General features: G+C 40.3%; 2 protein-coding genes across 2 annotated transcripts; both read right to left on the minus strand.

Annotated features, from left to right (window-relative positions):
• Nucleotides 1-72: 72 nt before the first annotated feature.
• pfdn5 (prefoldin 5) lies at nt 73-3872 on the minus strand. Its single transcript, XM_030729731.1, has 7 exons — nt 3857-3872; nt 3586-3737; nt 3272-3374; nt 2040-2071; nt 1855-1929; nt 1649-1754; nt 73-348 (listed from the first exon to the last, which is right to left on the minus strand). The coding sequence occupies exons 2-7, from the start codon at nt 3715-3717 to the stop codon at nt 266-268; spliced, it is 531 nt and encodes a 176-aa protein (XP_030585591.1). The 5' UTR covers nt 3718-3737; nt 3857-3872; the 3' UTR covers nt 73-265.
• Nucleotides 3873-6634: 2762 nt separating this feature from the next.
• On the minus strand, nt 6635-21700 carry espl1 (extra spindle pole bodies like 1, separase). Its single transcript, XM_030729514.1, has 32 exons — nt 21520-21700; nt 21289-21377; nt 20887-21189; nt 20033-20779; nt 19850-19951; nt 19358-19469; nt 19069-19196; nt 18617-18810; nt 18240-18482; nt 17864-18008; nt 17498-17657; nt 17194-17333; nt 16564-16698; nt 16342-16455; nt 16066-16240; nt 15833-15964; nt 15591-15747; nt 15195-15304; nt 12476-13620; nt 11965-12367; nt 11506-11637; nt 10946-11159; nt 10657-10850; nt 10323-10450; nt 9871-9993; nt 9544-9693; nt 9273-9440; nt 9012-9116; nt 8681-8796; nt 8513-8596; nt 7446-7610; nt 6635-6981 (listed from the first exon to the last, which is right to left on the minus strand). The coding sequence occupies exons 2-32, from the start codon at nt 21367-21369 to the stop codon at nt 6780-6782; spliced, it is 6507 nt and encodes a 2168-aa protein (XP_030585374.1). The 5' UTR covers nt 21370-21377; nt 21520-21700; the 3' UTR covers nt 6635-6779.
• Between the last annotated feature and the right edge of the window lie 189 nt (nt 21701-21889).

Below are 21889 nucleotides of genomic sequence, written 5' to 3' on the forward strand. Positions count from 1 at the left end.
CTGAAGGGGACTTGGCATCTTTTAAAAATCCTCACAGTCTCAATAACACACAATAACACAAACACTTCAGTGTTCAGTGAATCCACAGTGGCCTCTTTAATGATCAAACTAACTGGACACCCACTTTAAAATTGACCAAGTGCACATGAAAGCTTTACAACAGGCTACTTGTAATGTACTTGAAACGAGGTTTGTGCACTTCTGACGTTTTTTTGAACACAAACTTAAAAATGCTCCCGCTCATAAGATCAAACAGCTGTTCTCATTAGGCCTTGGTCGTCCCCGTTTGTGAGGCTTGTTGGCTCTGTTGTAACTGCTGGATCTTCATGTTCATTACTTCAATTACAGCTGCAAGACAGAACACAAGGAATAATGTAAATCTAACATTGCTGTTGATTACATTACAAAAACAAAAAAATAACCCAAAAAAAAAATCATATTTTCCGATACAGACTCGAGTACTGATCTCTAGATACCATATTTTATAATGGAACCTACATAAGAAAGGAACTTTATTCACACTTTTAATGTTAAATATTCAACACATGGATTCATTAAAGATCACAGTCATGATTCTTTAGCAGTGTTCAACATAACATTTTTTCCCCTCACTGGGCCAGTAGATCAAACTTTTACTGGCCTGCAAAAACCCAGTGACGCTACTTTATATACTGCTAGTTTACAAGAATACAGCAAAATATTATTAGTAGATTCATAGTTTCTATTATACATTCATATCAGAAAAAATAGTAACTAAAGCTTTGCAGCAATGGAGTGGAGTAAAAGTTTTTTATTTTTAAGACTCACTCTGCATGCATTGCAGCGGGCGGGAAAATTTAAATACTGAGCCGTTTATCTGGATACAGACAGCTTTCATTTGAACTGCTTCTTAATATTGTAGTGTTGTTCCTGTGTAAAACAAATTGGTCCATTTCAGCTAGTTTGTTTCAAAGGTGAATGGATTAGTGGAAACACCGTCACGCAGCTGGCTAATTAACTTTCCCAACACACTTTTATACTGGTCCTGGGTCATTGCGCCTTGGTTATGTGGGACACTACTTAAGTCTTTAGGGCATAAAACTGCTTAATTGAACTATGGAGACTAAATTAACTAGCTAAAATAAACAGACAGAAAAAGGACGAGTATAATGCCTGGTAAAGATGTGGGCGAGTGTTGTTGAATTGCAAACTGATTATCTGATGGATGATCAGCACACGAGTGGACATGGGTCACTAGCAGCCATGATAGTATCATGGTTTCATCTTCATTTCTGTGTCTGTTTGTGGGTGTGGGTGGATGAGAGATAATGATAAAATGCAGTCCTAAAGACACCTACTATACTGCGAACAGCCACAAAGGCAGTGGTAGTTGTTTGGCATGCTCTGTCAACAACAACATCACAAACTTGCACTCATGAAACCTCATAGTTGAGATCAAGATGAAGGCTGGGTTTAAAGAGTGTGGTTAAAGCCATGAGTACCACACATTCAAAAGAGGTTTTGAAACATTACATGGTAAGTTGAGCTGTGTTGCAAGACTGATTTTATTGTTAAAAAAATATGGAGGAATTACAGCATTACTGTGCTTAATGTGAGTATAATGTCACATGGTGTAGTCAAGAGAAGTGCACCAGGACCCGCGGGTTACCTTGTTTCATGGCATGTTTTTCCTGTAGGGCTGGCTGAATTTTCTCTATCTGCTTTGTGAGGAAATCTATTTTGCGCTTAAAGAATGCCTTCGAGTCTTCCACGTTCTGCAGAGACAAACGCAAAAGAAATTTCAACGTAACTCAAACACATTTAAGCAATTTCTTTATAATACATTTATGGGTTTTCAAATGCAATTCTTTTTACCTTTTCAACATAGTATCCTGTCCCCACATCCACTAAAACATGTTCCACATCATTTAATGTCCCAGGGACATACATCTGAGTAGCAGGAATGTTAAGGACAAGCATCCATGTAACTCAAGTCAAACATGACTTCATCTAAAGGACATCACATCACACATACTGTCCCACTGCATACAAAAGGATACAGAACTTGTAAGGGGCACGAGCAGTTCTTTTCCTACAAGAGAAAGGAGAAAGGAGGTGGGAACAATAAATCAAATTAAACTGCAGATTTCCAGAAAACATGACTGAAAAAGCAGAATTGTGTTTTTGGTCATAAATGCTCATGGGCCCATGTATTAATTTTAATACTAGTAACTAACGGTATGTGAAAATATTTGTGTTATTCTATATAGTTTTTTATAATATGTACTTAGTGTGTTAAAATTTAAAAAATATTTAGAAGAGGATCATCTTTTTTTTTAAAGCAACTGAAGAAAGACTCTTGTACAGAGTGAACACAATTAACAATGTGTATACATTTTTAAGCTATTAAATTTACCCAAAATATTTAAAATAAATTTAGGTAGCTATTTCTATTGTGAGCCTAGCATCCTTTTCAATGTTTAGCCCATGAAATGGTTTGAATGGCAGCTGCCTTATTTGCATAATGAAGCTGAAAAGCAGAATTAAACGTAAAGAGAAAACACAAAACAAAATGTTTATGGGGATAAATAAGAGGGGAAAAGACAGGACATAATTACACGCATAAATTTATCAATGAGTCATCATGTTTGTCTTCTTTTAACTTGTCCCTTTAGGGGTTGCAACAGCTGATCATCTGCCTCCATCTCACCCTGTCCCTCGCATCCTCCTCTGTCACACTAAGTCTCTGCATGTCCTCCTTCACTATATTCATAAATCTTCTCTGTGGTCTTCCTCTTTTCTGTCATAAATCACCCAACACTCATCTCCATCCACTCCACCTTGCCTGCACTCCTTTCTTCACCTCTCATGGGAAGTGTCTGCTCCTTTGGATGGCTGACCCCAGGTATTTAAACTTGACCACCATCACTACCTCTGCTCCTCGCACCTTCACTGATTACACCTGCCTGCCTCTCATTCACACTTGTGCTGACTTTCATTCCCCTACTCTCTGGAGGATGCCTCCACCTCTCCAGGCTCTCTTCCACCTGCTCCCTACTCGCACTACAGATCATTTATCAGTGAACTGGAAAGTTAAACGGGAAACAAGATAGGAGGGGAATTTATAAAAAGCTAATAAAAGAAAAATGTCACATTTTTGTAACTATTACCTGCATTTCATTTGAATACCAGTGCCGTTAATGGTATATAATAATAATCCCGGAGTTATCTGAGACATTGTCAGTTTCACTCCTCAGTATTGAGCTAAACATGTTTTAGACATTTTACGCACCTTTATTGTTTTTGTTCAGGACATTCAAGCTATCTTTCGCTTCAACATACTTGGTCTGGACAACTTTGAGCTGACCTATTGAAGACGTCAAGAACTCAACCTCCTGCAAAAAAAGACAGCAAAAAGTACAAAACACACCGGTTAACAAACGATAGCTTTACCCTTGATGTGTTAAAGTGCCGACAACATCAACAATGGGCGATTAGCCGGTAGCATCAGATGTGCTAGCCGTTCTCAGCAAGCCTGCTGCTTTGATTAGACCACTTTATAAGCACACGTTCGTCACAGAGACACAGTAAAACCGTACACACTACCTGGTCTAGCTGAGTTTTTAGTCCCTCTAATTGAGGCAGGGAGAGGTCTGTCAGATTCACCGCCATGTTGCAAGCGTGATGCCGAGTGACCTTTAGCGAGGCTGTTTCCGGGTTATGGAGCTGGACCGTCATTAGTCTGAAACATCGCCACACTGCGGAGAAAACATGAAGTGAACCTACTCCTTAAAAAGAACGGCTCGTCCTCTTCACAGAAAAGTATGTGAGGGTGGTGCAGTACATGTACACTCTATTGCCAAAATTATTCACTCACCCACCCAGGTGTTCCAGTCACTTCCACAGGTGCATAAAACCAAGCACCGAGGCATGCAGACTGCTTCTACAAGCATTTGTGAAAGAATGGGTTGCTCTCAGGAGCTCAGTGAATTCCACCGTGGTACCGTGATAGGATGCCACCTGTGCAGCAAGTCCAGTTGTGAAATTGCCTTGCTGCTAAATGTTCCAATCAACTGTTGGTGGTATTATAACAAAGTGGAAGCGATTGGGAATGACAGCAACTCAGCCACAAAATGGTAGGCCACATAAAATGAAGGAGCAGGGTCGGCGTATGCTGAGGTGCATAGGGCACAGAGGTCACCAACTTTCTGCAGAGTCAATCGCTACAGACCTCCAAACTTCATGTGGCCTTCAGATTATCTCAAAAACAGTGCAAAGAGACAAGGGCATCTCCTTTGTGCTGCCCCTGCATTGCAGCTCCTAAACATACAATTTCAGAGATGAGGCACAGCTCCTGAGCCTAAAGGTGGCTCATTTTATACTAAACAAGAAAAAAATCCACTTATTGGTCACTATGGAGAAGCATTTCACCAACTCTAGTGGGATGTTGTACTGCACCTGGTATCCTAAACATAACCTAACCCACACTCTTTTATAAGTGCTGTGGAAATAATGAAAACATTATTGAAAATTTATCTTGAAAAAAAAAAAAACCTGACATCAGTCCTCACCTGTTCTTTCTGGATCTATTATAATTAATATGGATTTTATAGCTGACTTCACACCCTGAAGCTCCATCTGGCTCTCTCTTCCCTGAACCAGTTCTTCTCATGATAAAATTGTTTAGGTTTATATTTAAAAATTAATAACAGGCTAATACACATTTCACTAAACTAATTTAAGACCTCGTCAGAGCTTCTTCAGCCTCTCCACCAAAGTAAGTCCTGCTGCTGTTTCAGCCTTTTCTTTGGTAGTGGCATTGTACTGAAACAAGATAACAAAACATTTTGGCTCATGTAGCTAACTTCTAGGCAAAGTTAGCAGTTAAATATTGGACGAGTGACCATCCCAGGATTAAGATGACTGAACCAAAAATATTTGGTTTCTATATATGAAAGTAATCTGACAACAAGACGTTATAAACAAGCCATATTCATGGCAACATTCCCGACAGACCATTTTACCTCATTCAAAAGTTCCTTAAAGATTTCAAAATCAAGTATTTTTTTTTTCCTCCGCAGTTATTTTTGGGTGGGACAATTGCGCCTGTCTCCAATATTGGGGGGGGGGGGGGGGGGGGGGGGGGGGGACATGCCCCCCCCATCTCCTACGCCTATGCACAGAGAACTTCATGGAATGGGTTTCCATGGCTGAGCAGCTGCATCCAAGCCTTACAACACCAAGCACAATGCAAAGCATCAGATGCAAAGGTGTAAAGCACGCCACCACTGGACTCTAGAGCAGTGGAGACATGTGGTCTGGAGGGATGAATCACACTTCTTCATCTGATGGATGAGTCTGGTTTTGGCAGTTGCCAGGAGAACAGTACTAATCTGATTGCATTGTGCAAAGTGTAAACTTTGGTGGAGAGGGGAACTCTTAATGCTTAAACATACTACAGCATTTTGGACAATTTCATGTTCCCAACTTTGTGGGAACAGTTTGGGGATGGTCCCTTCCTGTTCCAACATGATTGCAAATCAGTGCATGAAGCAAGGTCCACAAAGACATGGATGAATGAGTTTGGTGTGGAAGAACTTGACTGGCTTGCACAGAGTCCTGACCTCAACCTGACAGAGATCACCTTTGAGATGATGCGAGCCAGGCCTTCACACCATTACACCCCCCACCACATCAAATACCATCAGAATGTGGCAGTGGAAGTTGACTCATCAAATCACTTTCTTCCAATCACCTATTGTGCAATTTTGGTGAGCCTGTGGGAAATGTAGCTTCAGTTTCCTGTTCTTAGCTGACAGGAGTGGCACCCGGTTTGATCTTCGGTTGCTGTAGCCCATCTGCTTTAAGGACCAACATGTTGGGTGCTCAGAGATGCTCTTCTGCATACCTCGATTGTAATGAGTGGTTATTTGAGTTACTATTGCCTTTCTATCAGCTTGAAGCAGTCTGGCCATTCACCCCTAACCTCTGGCATTGCAAGAGAACTGCCACTCACAGGTTATTTTTTTTTTTACAGACCATTTTCTGTAAACCCTAGAGATGGTCGTGAAGGAAAATCCTGGTAGATCAGCAGTTTCTGAAATACTCCAACCAGCCTGTCTGGCAACAACCATGCCACATTCAGACATTTGGATTAAGCAGCTGATCAGGTGTACCTAATGATGTGTCAGGTGGCTGTATAATGGAGTGAGGCTCTCATTTTGCACTGCTGTCCAACAACTCTCAGCTTTTCCCCTTAATATCATTGATATTTAAAAAAAAAAAACACATTTAAACTAAGCTTCTTTTACAATCTATTAAATGAAGCTAGTTTGTAAATTTTTGCAGTTAAAAAAAATAAACTTAGGGCTCACTCAAATTTCAGCTGACACTTTGGTCAATATCCATTAAGCATCTCCACAAGTGAAAGATAGCTAACGATAGATAATTGCACGATTCCAAATGAACTTTTAAACCTTTTACAACATATTTCTTGTTCCCAGATAGATTTCCTTCCTGATCTGGGTTCTACCTCTACATAATTAACAAAGCACAAACAGATTTTGTGTGAGAACACATTTATTATATTAAAAAATAAAAAACAGGTTAATTCAATACATTAATGATGAATTTAACAATTTTAAAAATATATCCCAAGTAACTTAAAAACTTACTGACACAATTAAAACAAAATTTAACTGTGGTTTAGAGATAATGTTATACTCAAAATGCATAAAAACAAAACAAAACAAAAAAACCTTGGGAAAAAAAAAACCCAAGGATGTAACCTCAGCAGCTCACTACTTTAAATGAACCGGCAGGCCATATACCACAGGGGCAGCTCCTATCAGATATTTCAAGTGGGTGGCCTGCCGAGATGACCCCATGAAGTCGAGGAGCGGTGCCCCGGAGCCAGCAGAAAACCACGACTCTAACAAAGCCTTGGTGAAGCGATCAATATCACGATCTGTGACATCCCAGAGATTTCCCAAGATGAATGGGCTAAAAATAAAAACATACACAAACACAACAGGAGCCATGAGACTGGTCACAAAGGACAGTAAAATTATAGATATTCTGTATAATATTCCTAAATATTCTTAAAAAGAAAACCACAAAACAAAAAATATTCATTCCATTCATCTGTGGTTAATGTGCTTCATAAAATTTAAAATAAACTGGGAACAGTCTGAAAAGAAAAACAAAACAAAACCTGTGCTCAGATTTGAATTTTTTATTATTATTTTTAAAAGTTTGGTTTTTTGCCAGGTTCCTTTACTTGTAACCGGTAGGGAGACTTGGTTTGTAGTACACAAGTTAAAAATAAATATATAAAATGAAAATGTTCTAATCAGCTATAATATAAAAGTCAGGGTGATGACTGCTGGAACCGACAATTTCTTGTGTTCAAATTTTCCAGCTTTCATTCAGCTGCACATGGATGAAATTATAAAGCCATATCTTACCAGCCTGCTATGATGTAATTAAGCACAATGCCATTTCCCTCCTGCTGTCCCCGGACAGCAAGAGCACCACTGCTGCAGCCAAACAGCAGAGACGCTGCCCTCAGCGGCCGTTTGAGGACCGCCTGGCTGTCCAGGAACCGGGCTCCTGCTCCATGGCCCACATAACTAAATCATGATGAGATGAATAAAAAGTCAAATTCACAAAAAGATAAAATAAAAATACCAATTAAATTTGATGAACAAACTGAACGTTAAGGGAAAAAAAAAAAAAAACCCACCATATACAAACTGTGCATTGCAATATTTTTAATCAAAAAAACCTAATCATTTAAAGTAAAACAATTATTGTAGATTTGACATACAGAAAGCCTTTTTTTTTTTTTTTAATCCTTCACCCACTTGATTAAGAAATCTGTCAGTGTGTGAACAATGATCTACTGTAGAGTTCAGGGCCACCTTCACTTTCTGCACACTGACCCTTACTTATCTGTAGAAACCCCTCAGGTAGCACTTTTGAGTCTTTGTGTGCAAGTCTCTATAAGCAATACACACATGGATTTGGGCACCCCCCCACCCCCAATCTGTTCTTCCGGGCAGGTCCTGGCAAGCTTTGTTAGGCTGGATAAGCAGTGCCTGAACTATGATCTTCAGGTCTCTCCACAGAGAGTCTGGGCTTTGGTTGGGTCACTCAGACACAGGCAGACTTGTGTGAGATAGGAAGAGATAAACCCTCACCCCAAACTCAGGTTTTCCTGAAAAACCTCAGTGTTTTTCCAGCTCTATCCTTTCCTTAGCCCTGACAGCCACTCAAGATGCAAGATACAAGCAAGACGCTGCTACCACCCTGCTTCACTGAAGAGAGAGTATTACCCAAGTGATGAGACGTGTCTTGGTGTACACCATAGTGCTTAGTGGTCTAGTTACAGAGTTGATTTTTTTATGTTTATGCATTTAACATTTTAAAATAAATCTTCAACTAGAGAAACCTGTACAAACAATAAAGGGGGTTGAATACTGTAGTTCATTTTTTTTATTTTTTTATTTTAAGCTCAAAAACTGAAACTCACATGTAGACATCCTTGGTGGCCACAGCTTCTTCTAGTTGGCCTGAGTCAGGAGCAACACCACACACTCCCTCCCAGTCCGGTTTACTTTAAGGAGAATAGAAAGCTGAACTGACTGAAGACACGTATGCAGACAAATTATCGCAATTAACTTATATGTATTAGTCTCACCTGCAAAACCAGTCCTTGAAACGCTCCTGGGAGTTTCCTAAATTGTCATCAGGGTCGAGGACATAAAACACTTTCTTTGCATCCACACCACACCTCAAGATCGACTCGGTGTCAGTCTAAATGAATGATAATATATCAACTATTGAAATTAACTCTTAATAAGTCAATTTCATTAGCAACACACAGACACATTGCATTAACGCTCGATGGTGGGCACTCCCCAGGTTTGGAGGGGGTATCATTCTTGCCATAAATCAATTGAGAAGTGTCAATGTTGAAACCCTTAACACGCACATGAGTCCTGCCTGACAGATGTGGAGCTTAATCATACCTCCTTCTGAATGCTCAGTCCAAGCAGCGAGTGCAGAGAAGGCATCCGGCTTACAGAGCTAGATTTTAAGATGGAGATGCTCTCCCATGGCAACTTTTGAAGGTACTGCAGGAAAAACAACACAAAAGCTGATAAACAGCATATATTTTCTCTTCTCACAAGTGACATAATGGAATTTTCAGCTTGTTGTGACACACATGCCTGATTTAATAATAAGTCATAAAAAGAAATTCAGTATTTCACAGAGATGATAAAACAAACCTTGTCAAGAATTAGGACAACATGACTTTGAGGCTCATCTCTTTTTAAGAGCTGGGACACTGTGGTGTGGAGAAGCTGATCACACTCAGTATCCCACTGTGGAGAAACTCCTAGTGCAAATCTTTTTAGATCTTCTTCAGATAGCAGAGGAGATGCAGAAAGCAGAACCTAAGACAAGTCAGAGGCATTAGTGGAATAGATGATTAGAAGCTGATGTTAAAGATCCACCACGGGGTGGGGACAACCAATCAACTAAATAAATAACACACACCTTCAACATCTCCTCTTCAACTGTCACTCCCCTTGCAGATAAAGCCTTGCAAAGTTGTAGTGCCTGTTTGGAAAGCTCAGGATCCAATGAAACAGGTAGAAGAAAGCTTCTCCAGCATCCAAGCAATCTCTCCATCTCCTTCAAGAGTTGCTGGAGGAAAGATGGCAAAGTGGTTCAACTTTAAAGGAACTCTAAAACAGCAATTCATACTGCTCATGGAAATTTAGTTCCTGCGTTTTTTTTGGTCTAAATTACTGTATAACAAAGTGTAAATATGTGAATAAAGTAGGCATTATGAAACCCAGCAATGCCGTTCCTCTTACTTACCTCAACTCGTGAGTCGAGGGCCCTGCGGCCCTCCCACCACTTGGCTTTCTCGGACACACAGCTCACAACCTTCTGCTCGACCAGAATACTATCCATCTCCTGGACTAACCAGCTAATAGGATGCTGCGCAACACAAAGACAATCATAAAAATATGATTTAAAGGTCTTACAAATAAAGCTGGACAAAGAACTGGTTTTGCTGCTGTTGAGTATCAGGACTGATCGCATGAGGTACGAATGGTCACTGAAGAAAAGAAAATGCTTAAATTTAGGTGTCAGATCATTAGAGAATATTAAAATTCCCTTACTAGATTACATCTAGATTCAAGTAGAGAAAACTATGTTTGCAAAAATTTTGCATTCATTTTGAACTGCATTGCTTAAAAAGCACTTGCTTGAAAAGGAGAAATCTCAAAAACAAAATACATCAACAGTCTGCTGAACACCCCCACCTTTTGTTTAGATGTGTCAATGTAAACTGTGACAGGAGCAGAACTCTTCTCCAGACGTGTCAGCATGATGCTGTTGCCCATTTCCCCTGGTTTGACCCCCACCACAGACATCACACATGCAGTCACCCCTGAAGAGGAAAAGATGGAGAGAGACAGAGTTAAAGGATATGCTACTTAAGTCACATTCATAATGCAAATTCTGCTTTTACTCAACCCTTCAAATATTAAAGATTTTGATTTATATTTGAGGGAGGGACAAAAGTGATGCTAAAATAGACTACACTTACTGTTGTCACGGTAGCAAGAGGAATGACACAAATATTTGTTTTTCTACCTGCAGAAAGGTGCTGAGTTTGTTGGATAAACTCTTGTCCGTGGTTCTGTGGGAAAGTCGAGGGGTCAGCAGTTGGGAATGAAAAGATGTTCTCCATCTCAGTCAGCCTCTGTTCACACACAGTTTGAGTGAGCTCATTCAGACTCAGAGCATCCATCTTGTCCTCTAACTCACCAGAAGCCTTTTTCAGCTTTCTATTAGAATGACACAAAGCAAAGGAAGGTATAAAACACCATGGGATAAGTGAGAAATCATAAATTGTTACTATGCATATTACACATGGGCTTACTTGAACCAACTGGCTATATGCCTGATTGTTCGATGACGACTTGTGATGCCTACAGACAGGCTATGTAGCATTGCTGTAGTTATGGAGTCTTGCTGTCCCGTGGTCAAGGCCAAAAGAGCACACAGGGTTGGATAAATAGTGAGAGGAGGGAAGTGCTGAAGAGTCAGCCATGCTGAGCGGAGCAATGACTGAACATCCTCCAGTGTGAGATTGTCTGAAAGACAAAAAAATAATGTTATTGATAAAACGTAATTAGGAATCCACATCTGATATGTAACTTGGACATTTCTGTTTCTATTGTTCTGGCTCTTCTATGACACACCGGATCAGATTATTAAAATTTAAGACTTATAAGGTGTTAATGTATAGAGATCTGATTGAAAGTTAAGGCATCATAGCCCTCATTTTACTTTATAAGGCAATCCTATCTTCATAGCACTTTAAATAATTTTACTTTGTTTTCCTTATGCTGGCACAAAATGAGAAGATACAAGTATAAATCCAGTCTTGTAATGCCATTATTAATTTAACACATACGGCATTATCTGATTTTGGCTCACCTGGTCTGTTGTCTGGATGAGAGAGATGGATTTGTACATTTCCTCTCAGATGACCTCTGCTCCTCAGATCAAACAGCTCATCTCTGTCCAAATCACCGCACATATCCCTCCGCAGCACCTCCAAATCCACATCTAGAGAGAATCAAGATATTCTGTTAGAGACTGCAGTGGCTATTATTGATATTTGTATCATAATTTGTTACATTTTGGACATAACACATGCATGACCTAATCCATAATTTTTCCTCAAGCCCATCACTGATGTTGTAAAATAGAATTATGCACTCTGCTGATCAGAGAGTCAGGAAGAAACATTCAGGGACGCTTACTGAATCAAATCTTTTCTGTAATCAGACGTTGATGATGTCATTAAAAAAAAAAAAAAAAAAAAGACAGCAATATGTGTGAATGACTAACATGTAGATTTCACATGTTCCAAAATGTGCACAAAACACATACTGTTATCTTTGCTTGAAGCTGAATTGTCCTCAGCATCGGATGTCCTCAGCTGTTCAATGCTTATGTCCAGAACTTCATGAGTTTCCTCCTCAATGGTCCTCATTATGTCTGGCTCCTCCACACCTGCAGCAGCCATGGAAATCTGCTTTCTGGTTCTTCTTGTTGAGCCAGGCTGACAGACCAAAGTCTCGTCATCTTCAGAAGAAGCGGCACGAGGAACCACAGGGAGTTTTTTCCCTTTAACCTGCCTCTTGGGTGGGACCTTTACTGCAGGTGGATCTGGGGCTGTTTTAGCATTGTGGCCAGCTCTTCTAGCAGCTGTTCGGGTCTTAGAGGCTGCTGCTTTTACTTTGGGCTCTGCCTGTGCATTAGCCTCTGAATCACTTTCATCACTAAATTCCACCTATAATTAAAATTTGTAAGAAATGTTTGCTTTGCATAAAAATCACAAAGTACATATTCACATGATATTTGTTTAAAATGATATAAGCTCACATGATTAGATGCCTACCTTGAAACGTGATTTCTTTGTGCGTTTAGGAGCAGCAGGCACAGGCAGAGCTTTGTCTTGAACTGGTGACAACTCTTCATACACATGAAACTGTAGCTTAGGAGCAGTCCTTGATGGTTTCTGCACTGAAGGAGGGCATCTTACCTTCTGAACAGGAGTAAATGCCAAAGTAGGTACCACTGTGTTGAAGTCATAAGAGCTGAACTCTTTAACAGAAGGATGGGACTTTACAGTTACTGGAGTAATGGGAACCTGACTCTTTTCTTTGGCTGAGGAGCTTGTGACTCGAATCTTAGGTTTGACAGACCTGGTCTTCTTTGCTTCCTTTTTTTGGTCAGCAGTAACTGGGTTTTTAATGAGGTCTTTAGACTTCCCAAGTACAGATGCAGGAGGAACAGTTTTCTGTTCTGATTTCAGGTCATTGCCCTCTTTTGGCATTTTCCAAGTCCAAGCATTTGAGAAGAGCTCCTCGGGAGTGCATTCATTTTTGTCAGCCAGGGTCATCAAGCATGCAATGGCTTTGGCTGTCATTAGGCCTGCTCTCACAGGCCGTAGTACTGGAGAGGGTGTAGACTCAACAAAAGCTAAGCCAGCTTCCAGTATTTTCCATATAGCACAGACCTTGTTAAGCCTTGGATCTAGCCCGGACAGGGCCATGTGTAGATATACACTGCCAACTATATCCTGCATTAGGGAGGGTTTAGAGATATCCTTGGCAGTGTTGCACAGAGGGAAGAGTTTAGCCAATTTTACTCCAAGTTTGGCAGTTACAGTCTTACAGCGGGATAATGTTGCCCAGTGAAGTTTAGAGGTAACACCGGTGTCACTTGGATCCAGCTGAAGAAGCAGATCAGCTTGTGCAGCTGCCCAGCGAGCAGTGGCACGGCCCAGACAGGGTTCAGAGCAGCAAGGGCACTGACATTCAGGTTCATGGGTCAGTGAGGACAGCCAGCGGTGAGGCAGGGCTTTGAGAGGTGGGGAGCTGGATAAATCCTTCAGTACGGGTTCTTTGGAGCTCCACCTGGTGCTCAAGATGTCCTTGAGACCATCCTCTATGCTTGGAAGGGGAGATTGAGCTCTCTTAACTGGACGACCTTTCCTTGGCTTGATTTTCACTTCAGCTCTCTGCAACTGATCGGAAAAATCTTGGAGAAAACAAAAGAGAAAGCATATTTTAAAAAGTAACATAAAAAAACAGAGAGAGAGAAAAAGAAAAAAGATTCAAGCAAGATGATTAAAAAAATAAAATTTTCCTGAAAACTGTGACACTGCAAAAGTAATTTGTGTTGCAATATTATATTTATACAGGGAGACCACTTATTATATATTGTTATATCTTATTACATACACTTCTCAAAAACACTCAATCACACTGTAATACAAAGTCGGTTACACTTTAGACACTAGCAAAAACTACAGGGGGTGGGGTGGGGTAGTCAGGAGGGATAAGTAGAGAGCAATAGTCTGTGGACACAACCTGCAAAATCACTCCTTTCTTAGAGGCTCCCTTATTGCTCTCCAGTACACCTACTGTCACATTTATTTTCACAAAGCAAGTGAAATGGCTTCACAATGGTTACACAATGGTTTATGCTCCCCAACTGGACATCCTCAGATCAACATCCCTTAAGCTTAACTTGTTTTGTGTTATACTGTGATGATTGAATGTGCATTAAAATTTTTGGAGCAGTGTAAACTGTTTTTTAAGTGAATACTAAAATCAGTTGCTTTTTCAGTGCTGTGCTGTTGAGGTTTTTTTTCTAGAGCGGTCAGCCCGGGTGACGGTAAAACAACAATGGAGGGTTCTGAAAAATGAAATGAGAAAAGCAGCATCTGCATTTGGACTAATTTTGGATTTTTACCAAGGATGGAACAAAGGAGATGGATATGACACCTGGGATGGCCAAGGAATGTTGTACAAAATCGATCACATACTTTCTTGTTCAAAGATTTGTATCCATACAATGTGGTAAAAAATCAGGACACTGCAACCCAGGTATGTGACACTGTTACAACATTCTTTCACAGACACTGTACCCTGACAAGTAATGTCAAGGAAGCTACAGCAGAAAGGGTATGCGTGTCCCAGTGATCCCAGGAGCTATATTGTCTGGGGGTTTTTGCCCCCTGGTAGGGGCTCCCAAGGCAAACTGGCCCTTGGTGAGGGGCCAGAGAGAGCTATTCCAATGACCCTTATGGCAGAGACATCAAGGGAACCATTTACCCTGCCTGGGATAGGGTTACTGGGGTCCCACCCTGGAACCAGGCAGGCCAGGCTCCATGGTGGGGTTAGCCTTGTAGCATAATTGGCTAATTAATTTTTAGGCAGTAATGGTCAATCTACAGTGTTAGCAAAGTAGACTGAGCCAGATATCTCAATTTGGCAATAATGCTATGAGGCTAATGATATGATCCATGAAACGCCCCCTTTAGATTGGTCTGATGCTGCCAACACCATCCCTTTCATGTGAACGTACAAGTGAAACGCTGTGTTAAGTTAGTGAGTTGACAACCAGCTTTGGCAGTAGGGATAAGCCATCACACAAAGTCATGGTAAGTGAATTCAGATAACGGAGAGACACCCAGGGTATGCTGAACTCGGTTTGTAGTACAGGGCCCAGTTGTGATCAAATCATCACATTTCATTGAAAGTCAACAACATTAAACTAAAATAAACATCTGGCCTTATGTGAACTGATGGTGCTATACATGTACAGACCTGTGGAGCGCTCCAGAAGGTTTCTGACGATATCCAAATCAGTTCTACTTTCATCTTTTTCTCCCTGCATTAGCTCCAACTCTGCCTTCATCACCAGCAACTCGGAGCATCTAAAGCAATTCCAAAATAAACAAAACATTGATTTCTGTCATAATGTAAACAGGCGTTTGTAATGTAATCCCACAGTACTGTTTTCAAGCCAAAAATAAAAATGACATTTAAATCCATTACCACCTCCATGTAGACAAGCATATAGACAAACAGCTCTCATAAAACAACAACAACAACAAATGAGTTAAAACTTTAACAGAAAATAATATCAGTTATATCAAATCTATCTTTTGGACCCTGCTTTCCTGAATGCATTTTAACTCGATACCATGTATATGTACATACTGGCTTAGTGCTTGGAGTTTTATAGCCAGTTTCAAGGCTTCTAAACACTGGAGTCTGGCATCATTAATGGCCCCACAGCTGCTCCTGACAGACACCATCTTCTTAGAACAGTTTAGTAGTTCTGCAAGCAGCTGCCACTTAAGTACCAGGTTATCTCCTGCTCATAGACCAAAGGGGATAGGAAGACAATTACAAGACACAAAATAAGCACCAATAACTTTTAGAATGATGGACAAACATACCCTGGTTGATGAAGGTCAAGTTTGAGCTGTTGCTGGTGGTAGTCCCATATAGGCCCTTTCCTACCAGAGTGACCAGCAGGCTGCAGAGAAGCTTTAGGCTCTCATACAGGGCACCATCTGGAGTACTTATACCTAAGACATAAACAAAACTCCTTACCTGGTTATACTAAAAGGTGAAAACTTCATCAACTTGTTCTCATCTGGTTCAATAAAGAGTTGCAAGTGCATCTAACCTTGTTCTATTATAAGATTTTTCTGAACTTGTGGAAGCAGAGCAGTGTCTATGCTCAAAAAAGAGGAGCAAGTTTGCAGAGTCCTTGCGCGCAGCAAGTACCAGCTTTTTGACTGCTTCTGCTGCTTCTTTAGTTCCTTCAGCACTTCAACAAGGCAATGAAGTCCACAGTCAATCTGAAACAGGAGAAAACATGAGAAGGGCAATCTGAAAAAAACAAAAAAAGTTGTTTTAGGACAACCAAAATCAGTGGATTGATGTGAGGAGTTCTACATACCTGCCCACTGTTGTAATGATACTGAGCTTTTACCAGGATGGCCAGTATGGACAGGGATGAAGATCCCTCTGCAGTGTTACTGGAAAGAATTGATTCCACTTGGTCTAGCTGTGCCTAAGAACAATATGGTATCTTAGGATATTGCTTCTTGTTATTAGCGCACAAAATTTCTACCAATGCACGAAATCACATAAAGTAAGAGAAATTCCAAAAGTGCATTACCAGTGCCAGTTCTGTGGAACCCAAATCAAGAAGAATACTGGCTGAATGAATGAGCGAGCTGGCGCAACCCTCGTTATCAGCCAGTCGTCTAGAAAAGTCAGTCAAAATCTGAAGGGCTTTCAAAGCTTGTAGGGGCTAAACAAGAGAAAAAGCCAGTTAAAGGAAATCTGTTTGGTCATAGGTCTGCTCACTTATGGGGGGGGGGGGGGGGGGGGGGGGGGTGTGTGTGTGTGTGTATATATATATATATATATATTTATATAAAAAATGCTTATTTTTGGTCAGTATTGAGATCATGATTATTTAACACAATTACTCAGACAGAGTAAATAAAGGACTAAATTAATTTAAAATCAAAAACTTTTTTTTTTTAAATGGCTCTCTTTTAACCTTTAATAATCACTGGAAGTCAAAACTTTATAAGTCAAACCCTTATTTCAAAACAAAGTCAGAAGACTTTTTAAACACTTTAATCTGATTTGACGGGTGAATGTATGCAGTACTTTTGTCCAAGTGACATTGCTGATTTAGATAACTATTAAAACTAAGTGCCAATGAATGCATCAACATGACTATCAAGTGGGAAAAATATGCTTCTATAATGACCCATTACACATTCAGTGTTGTTACCTTTCCCATGAGTCTGAACAGTGCTGCAGTCACACCAATGGAGCGACACGTCTCTTTTGGCTCCCTGACAGAAGGCAGGGTTTCACTCTGAAAAATAGTGGTCCAAATATCCAGAGCGCTTTCCAAAGGCTGACACAACTCTTGAGAGAGAGAGAGAAAAAAAAGGAATTTCTGTAAATACCACAAATATAACACGTAATAATCAACAATAATCAATTTAGATTTGACTGATTTATGTTCAACAAATATAAAGTTTCAACAACTAATAATTAAAAAAAAAAAGAAAAAAAAAAAGTGTTCCTACTGTGCTCTGCAGTCAGATTGAAATGCAGCCCTTCATAGACCACAATACTGTCTTGGGTCTTCTGCTTGTCCTCATAATCAAAATCATTGTTTCCTATGGGGTTGGTCGCACATTGTGTCTGCTCTCGCAACTCTTTCCGTTTTCTATCACTCTCAATGGCCTGGTAACGAAAAAGCCCATCAATAATTAATCCAAACATAAAAACACCTGAAAAATACTAAACTAAACTGCTGAGTCCATACATGCTAGTCCCAGTGACCACTGAAATTAAAGTTTATGTCTCTCTCTTTTATTCATTCTCATACCTTTATACAAACAAACAGCAGTCTACAAAAGCATGCAGATGATTGATCACACGGTGCTCACCTCCTGAAGGTTCTTCTCCACAGTGCAAATGTAAAGCCAAAGCAAAGCATGAGCTTTGTCATCCTTCAGTTTGGCTGCATTCTCTGGCGTTTCCGGCTCTTCATCAAGAAGTCGTAGTGCTTCGTGGATAAAATCCACAGATGTGCTGTGTAGTCACGAATGTTGTGACATAATGAGTGCAGAGAAAACAGCTGCTTTCCATACTGGCCATCAGGAACACAGACCAACTTTTTTTTTTTTTTTTTTTTTTTTTTAAAGTTGCTGACAGTGGTAATGGTGATAATCTAGGTACACCGTTTGGTGGCACTCTAAAGAGTATGCTTTTGTCTCTTGAGGACTACAGTTCATTAGAAATGATGCAAATAAAAGGTCTTACCAGTCAGTCTGTTCACTGAAATCCTGGAAGCACACAACTTTAGCCATTTCACAAAGATAAACAGCCCGTAGATGTGTATGGGAGCTCTCCTCATGACAGATATCCAACAGATCACACAGTGTGTTGTAACGTTCCTGGGCTGTATCCCCAGGCACCTCCTTGTAAGCACTGAGCTCTTCCTCCAAAAGGTGCAGCATTACACTCTCATCAGGAACATCAGGACCAAAACCATCACGCAATGTCCTGCTCAAGAACAGAGAAGCACAAAAACAATCACCAGGTTAATCTTCATTAATATTTCACACATTTCTTACTGTTAGAAAAAACAAACATGTGAAGCATGCAATAAAACCCACTTCATTAATCAATGTATGCACCTGAGCCTAATGTCCTCCTCAGAGTTCCGTGCTGCATCGGTCTTTGTTTTCACCCACAGTGAGACAGGTTCAGCCATGTGAGCAGTGATTCTGTCCCCCAAAGCCTTAAGCCACAGGATCACCCAGTCCAGAGCTCGGTCATACTGTCCAGTCCTCCGTGAAGTTTGCACAGCCAGCATGAAGGGCCGGCTCAACTGATTGGCAACAATGTAAACAACATTACAAATTACAAACCTTTAAAAAATAATAATAATAAATAATCCAAATAATAAACAAATATAATTTCCCTTGATCCTTTTTTTTTAATGACTGATAACAAACCAACTGCGGCAGTCTGCACACTGGTGTTGCTACAGTTAGAAACCCAAATATCTCCCCTAATAGAAAGTTTGACCAGAGACATAAGATTATTATAAGACTCTACATCTATCATCCATCATTAAAGAACTTACCCTATCAACAGAGAGTGAGGGAGGACAATTTTTGCACAGATCCTTGCAGAGGATTTCAACTAGGATGAAGGCCTTGTCATAGAGACGTCGATTGTACAAACCACAAGCTAAGTTGCTCACAGCAATCACTATGAAACACACAATGAACACAAAATGGAAAAAAAGTCACAAAAAAGCAGACTAAATAAATTTAACTATTTATTTCATGATAGTATTTCTATAGCAAATTTGATATAATTAAGGAAGCATTTCATAAAGTGAACTGACAACATTAATAATATAAAATTACCTGCTTTGATAACAAGGTTTTCACTAGACAACTTGTGCAGTTCTGTCATCATCAGTCCAGCTGTGGCTTGACAGTAGAGCAGGACTCTGTCCAGTGTGTCACTGTCCTCCAGCTAAGTACAACAAATCACAAGCAGTACTTAAACTAAGTACAATCAGAACTGAAAAAAACACATCAAAACATCTGAATTTTCTGTTTTGTCAGTGCTTTCGCTATCATCACCATCAACTGAACTTTAAAGAAACACCTGTGATTGTAGGTGTCACAGACTGTATATGGTACCCAAACACAGTAATGCGCTCTGTCTTAAAAACATTTTTCTGTTCTCCTTTGAAATAAAAATACTGTCAAAAAAGAGAAAAGGGAGGAGGGTAAAAGATAGCTATTATCAATACAGGGAAAAAAACAAACAAACATTGGTTCTCATTTTGTTATTTTCCTTGAAAAACATCATTAAGAAAACCAATAAAAATGATATCAATCCCTACTTACCTCTGATGCAAGCATGCTCTCATAGGCAAACTCAAAGCCTTTGTAAACACTGAAGCAAAGAATCTTCTGTAGCCTGCTGCACTCAGCCTGGCATGACAAGTTCTGAAAAATAAGTTCATAATGAGGAAAAATTCTTATATTTCAAACAAATGGATATTTTTACTGGTCAGTGGCAATGCTAACCTTGTTAAGCATCTTCATTATGCACTCTTGGTGTTCCTCAAAAAAAGAAAACAAAGCCAGGAGCACTGGTCCACTTAATCCCTTGTCATACCCACTTTCGACAGCCCATACCACAAGGCTGCACCCTTCCAGAAGTGCATGACCTTCTTTGTCACCCAGGTTACCTGAGACGGATCTCAAGGCCCTAGCACACTCCGTCAAAGCCTGACGAGCCTCATCGCCTGCTTTAATCGTTGAATGGATTGCTACTCCCCATTTGGCAAGAACCAGTGCTGTACACCTACGGCTAACACAATCTTTTTTCTCAATTTCGCTCAGGAAGCTGGAGGCCAGACTGTGGTGGCCGGCCTTACAAAGCACTTTCACTATAGTCAGCACCATTTCAGAAAGCACATAAAAACGTGATGCTGCACGCTGCTTCGACCCGTCCCCTTCAACGTCTCGATCACCAGTCCAACATGTGTTAAAAAGTGTGTTCATTTCCTGAAGAAGAATGGAGGCATCATCTTTTGTCAACGCTCCACAGCTACTCTCAAATTCAGTAACAACATCTTCGGTGTATACTGTAGCTTTAGGCAGAGATGGAGCTGCATTTTCGGTGTCCAAAAGCAAAAGAAAGCTCAAAGCCTGAAACTGGCAGTGCAATTTGTCCCGAGGATTCAGAACTGTCTTCTCTTTGGCAGCAGATAGCCCATTCCATAGCACAGAAAAACAGCTCCTCACAAGGACACAGTAGTCTTCTTCAGCCTACAGAACATACAATCCTTGTTAAAGTGATAATTTTTTTCAGTGTGAATGATGAACATACCACACAACATATGCATATTAACTCTTGGGAAGACAGTGATACATACCTGCTGGGCTTTGGAAAGACGACTGCAGAGTAACCCAGCTATGTGGCTGCATGGAGTGTGAACTTCTAAGCTGCTTAGCTTTTTGACAATATGGAAAACAATCTTTTCCATGTACAGCGGGCTGCTCTGAGGAACGAGTGCTGCAGAGATGTCATAGCCACGAAGAGAAAGCTCCACCAGCTTCACCAGCTGACTGATGTGCTCCAAGTCAGAGGATCCAACTCCAAGTTGATGGTTACAAGCCCTGATAACCCGATCACACAGTGTGCGACCCTGAAGACCAGGCTTACCCTTTACATAATTCTGCAAAATGAAGACCATAAATAATTAAATCCAGCTTTCAAATCGAGAGGATAGAAGCAATTAATAGCGGATTCATCTAGGTGCGATAAGTGTCCTAACCTCTAGTTCTTGAAATAAAAGTTCCGTCTCTCTCACGGAAGCAGTCCGCTTTATGTATTCGTCCACCTTTAAGCACTTCATGACGATAGCTGTAGAAGACACGTTATCAAAAAGTAAATAGAAGAGAACTTCAACAAAGTGGGCTAGCTTGGGTAGCGTTAGCGACAACGTCAACACACCACGACGCTGTCACGGGCTGACTTTTAAACGAGAACAGTAATTGCGACTTACCCGAAGGTCAGCGTTTGTAGAAAAGCTTGTTTACGGTAGATAAACGAATTATTAGCTGCCCACAATAAACAACATTTCCACAATGCAGTAATGTTGTACTTAACACTGTAAGCTAAAAATAACTATCTGTATATGCCACTTTCCTCTCACGAAATCTGCTCCGCCCGCGCACTGTTTTTGAAAGACGTTGCAAACCAATCCGACAGCACATCCGTTTTGGCCGGAAACACAATGAATTATGGGTACCGTATTTTTATTACGTCCCAAACGTCGCACACTATATAATATATTGTAAATCGTCCACAACTTGGAAAAATGCAGTATTCATATTAAAAACTCATTGTCAAAATATTAAATTAACAAGATAAAT

Source organism: Archocentrus centrarchus, chromosome 5 (assembly GCF_007364275.1).
Source record: "Archocentrus centrarchus isolate MPI-CPG fArcCen1 chromosome 5, fArcCen1, whole genome shotgun sequence".
In the NCBI taxonomy this organism is placed as follows: Eukaryota; Metazoa; Chordata; class Actinopteri; order Cichliformes; family Cichlidae; genus Archocentrus; species Archocentrus centrarchus.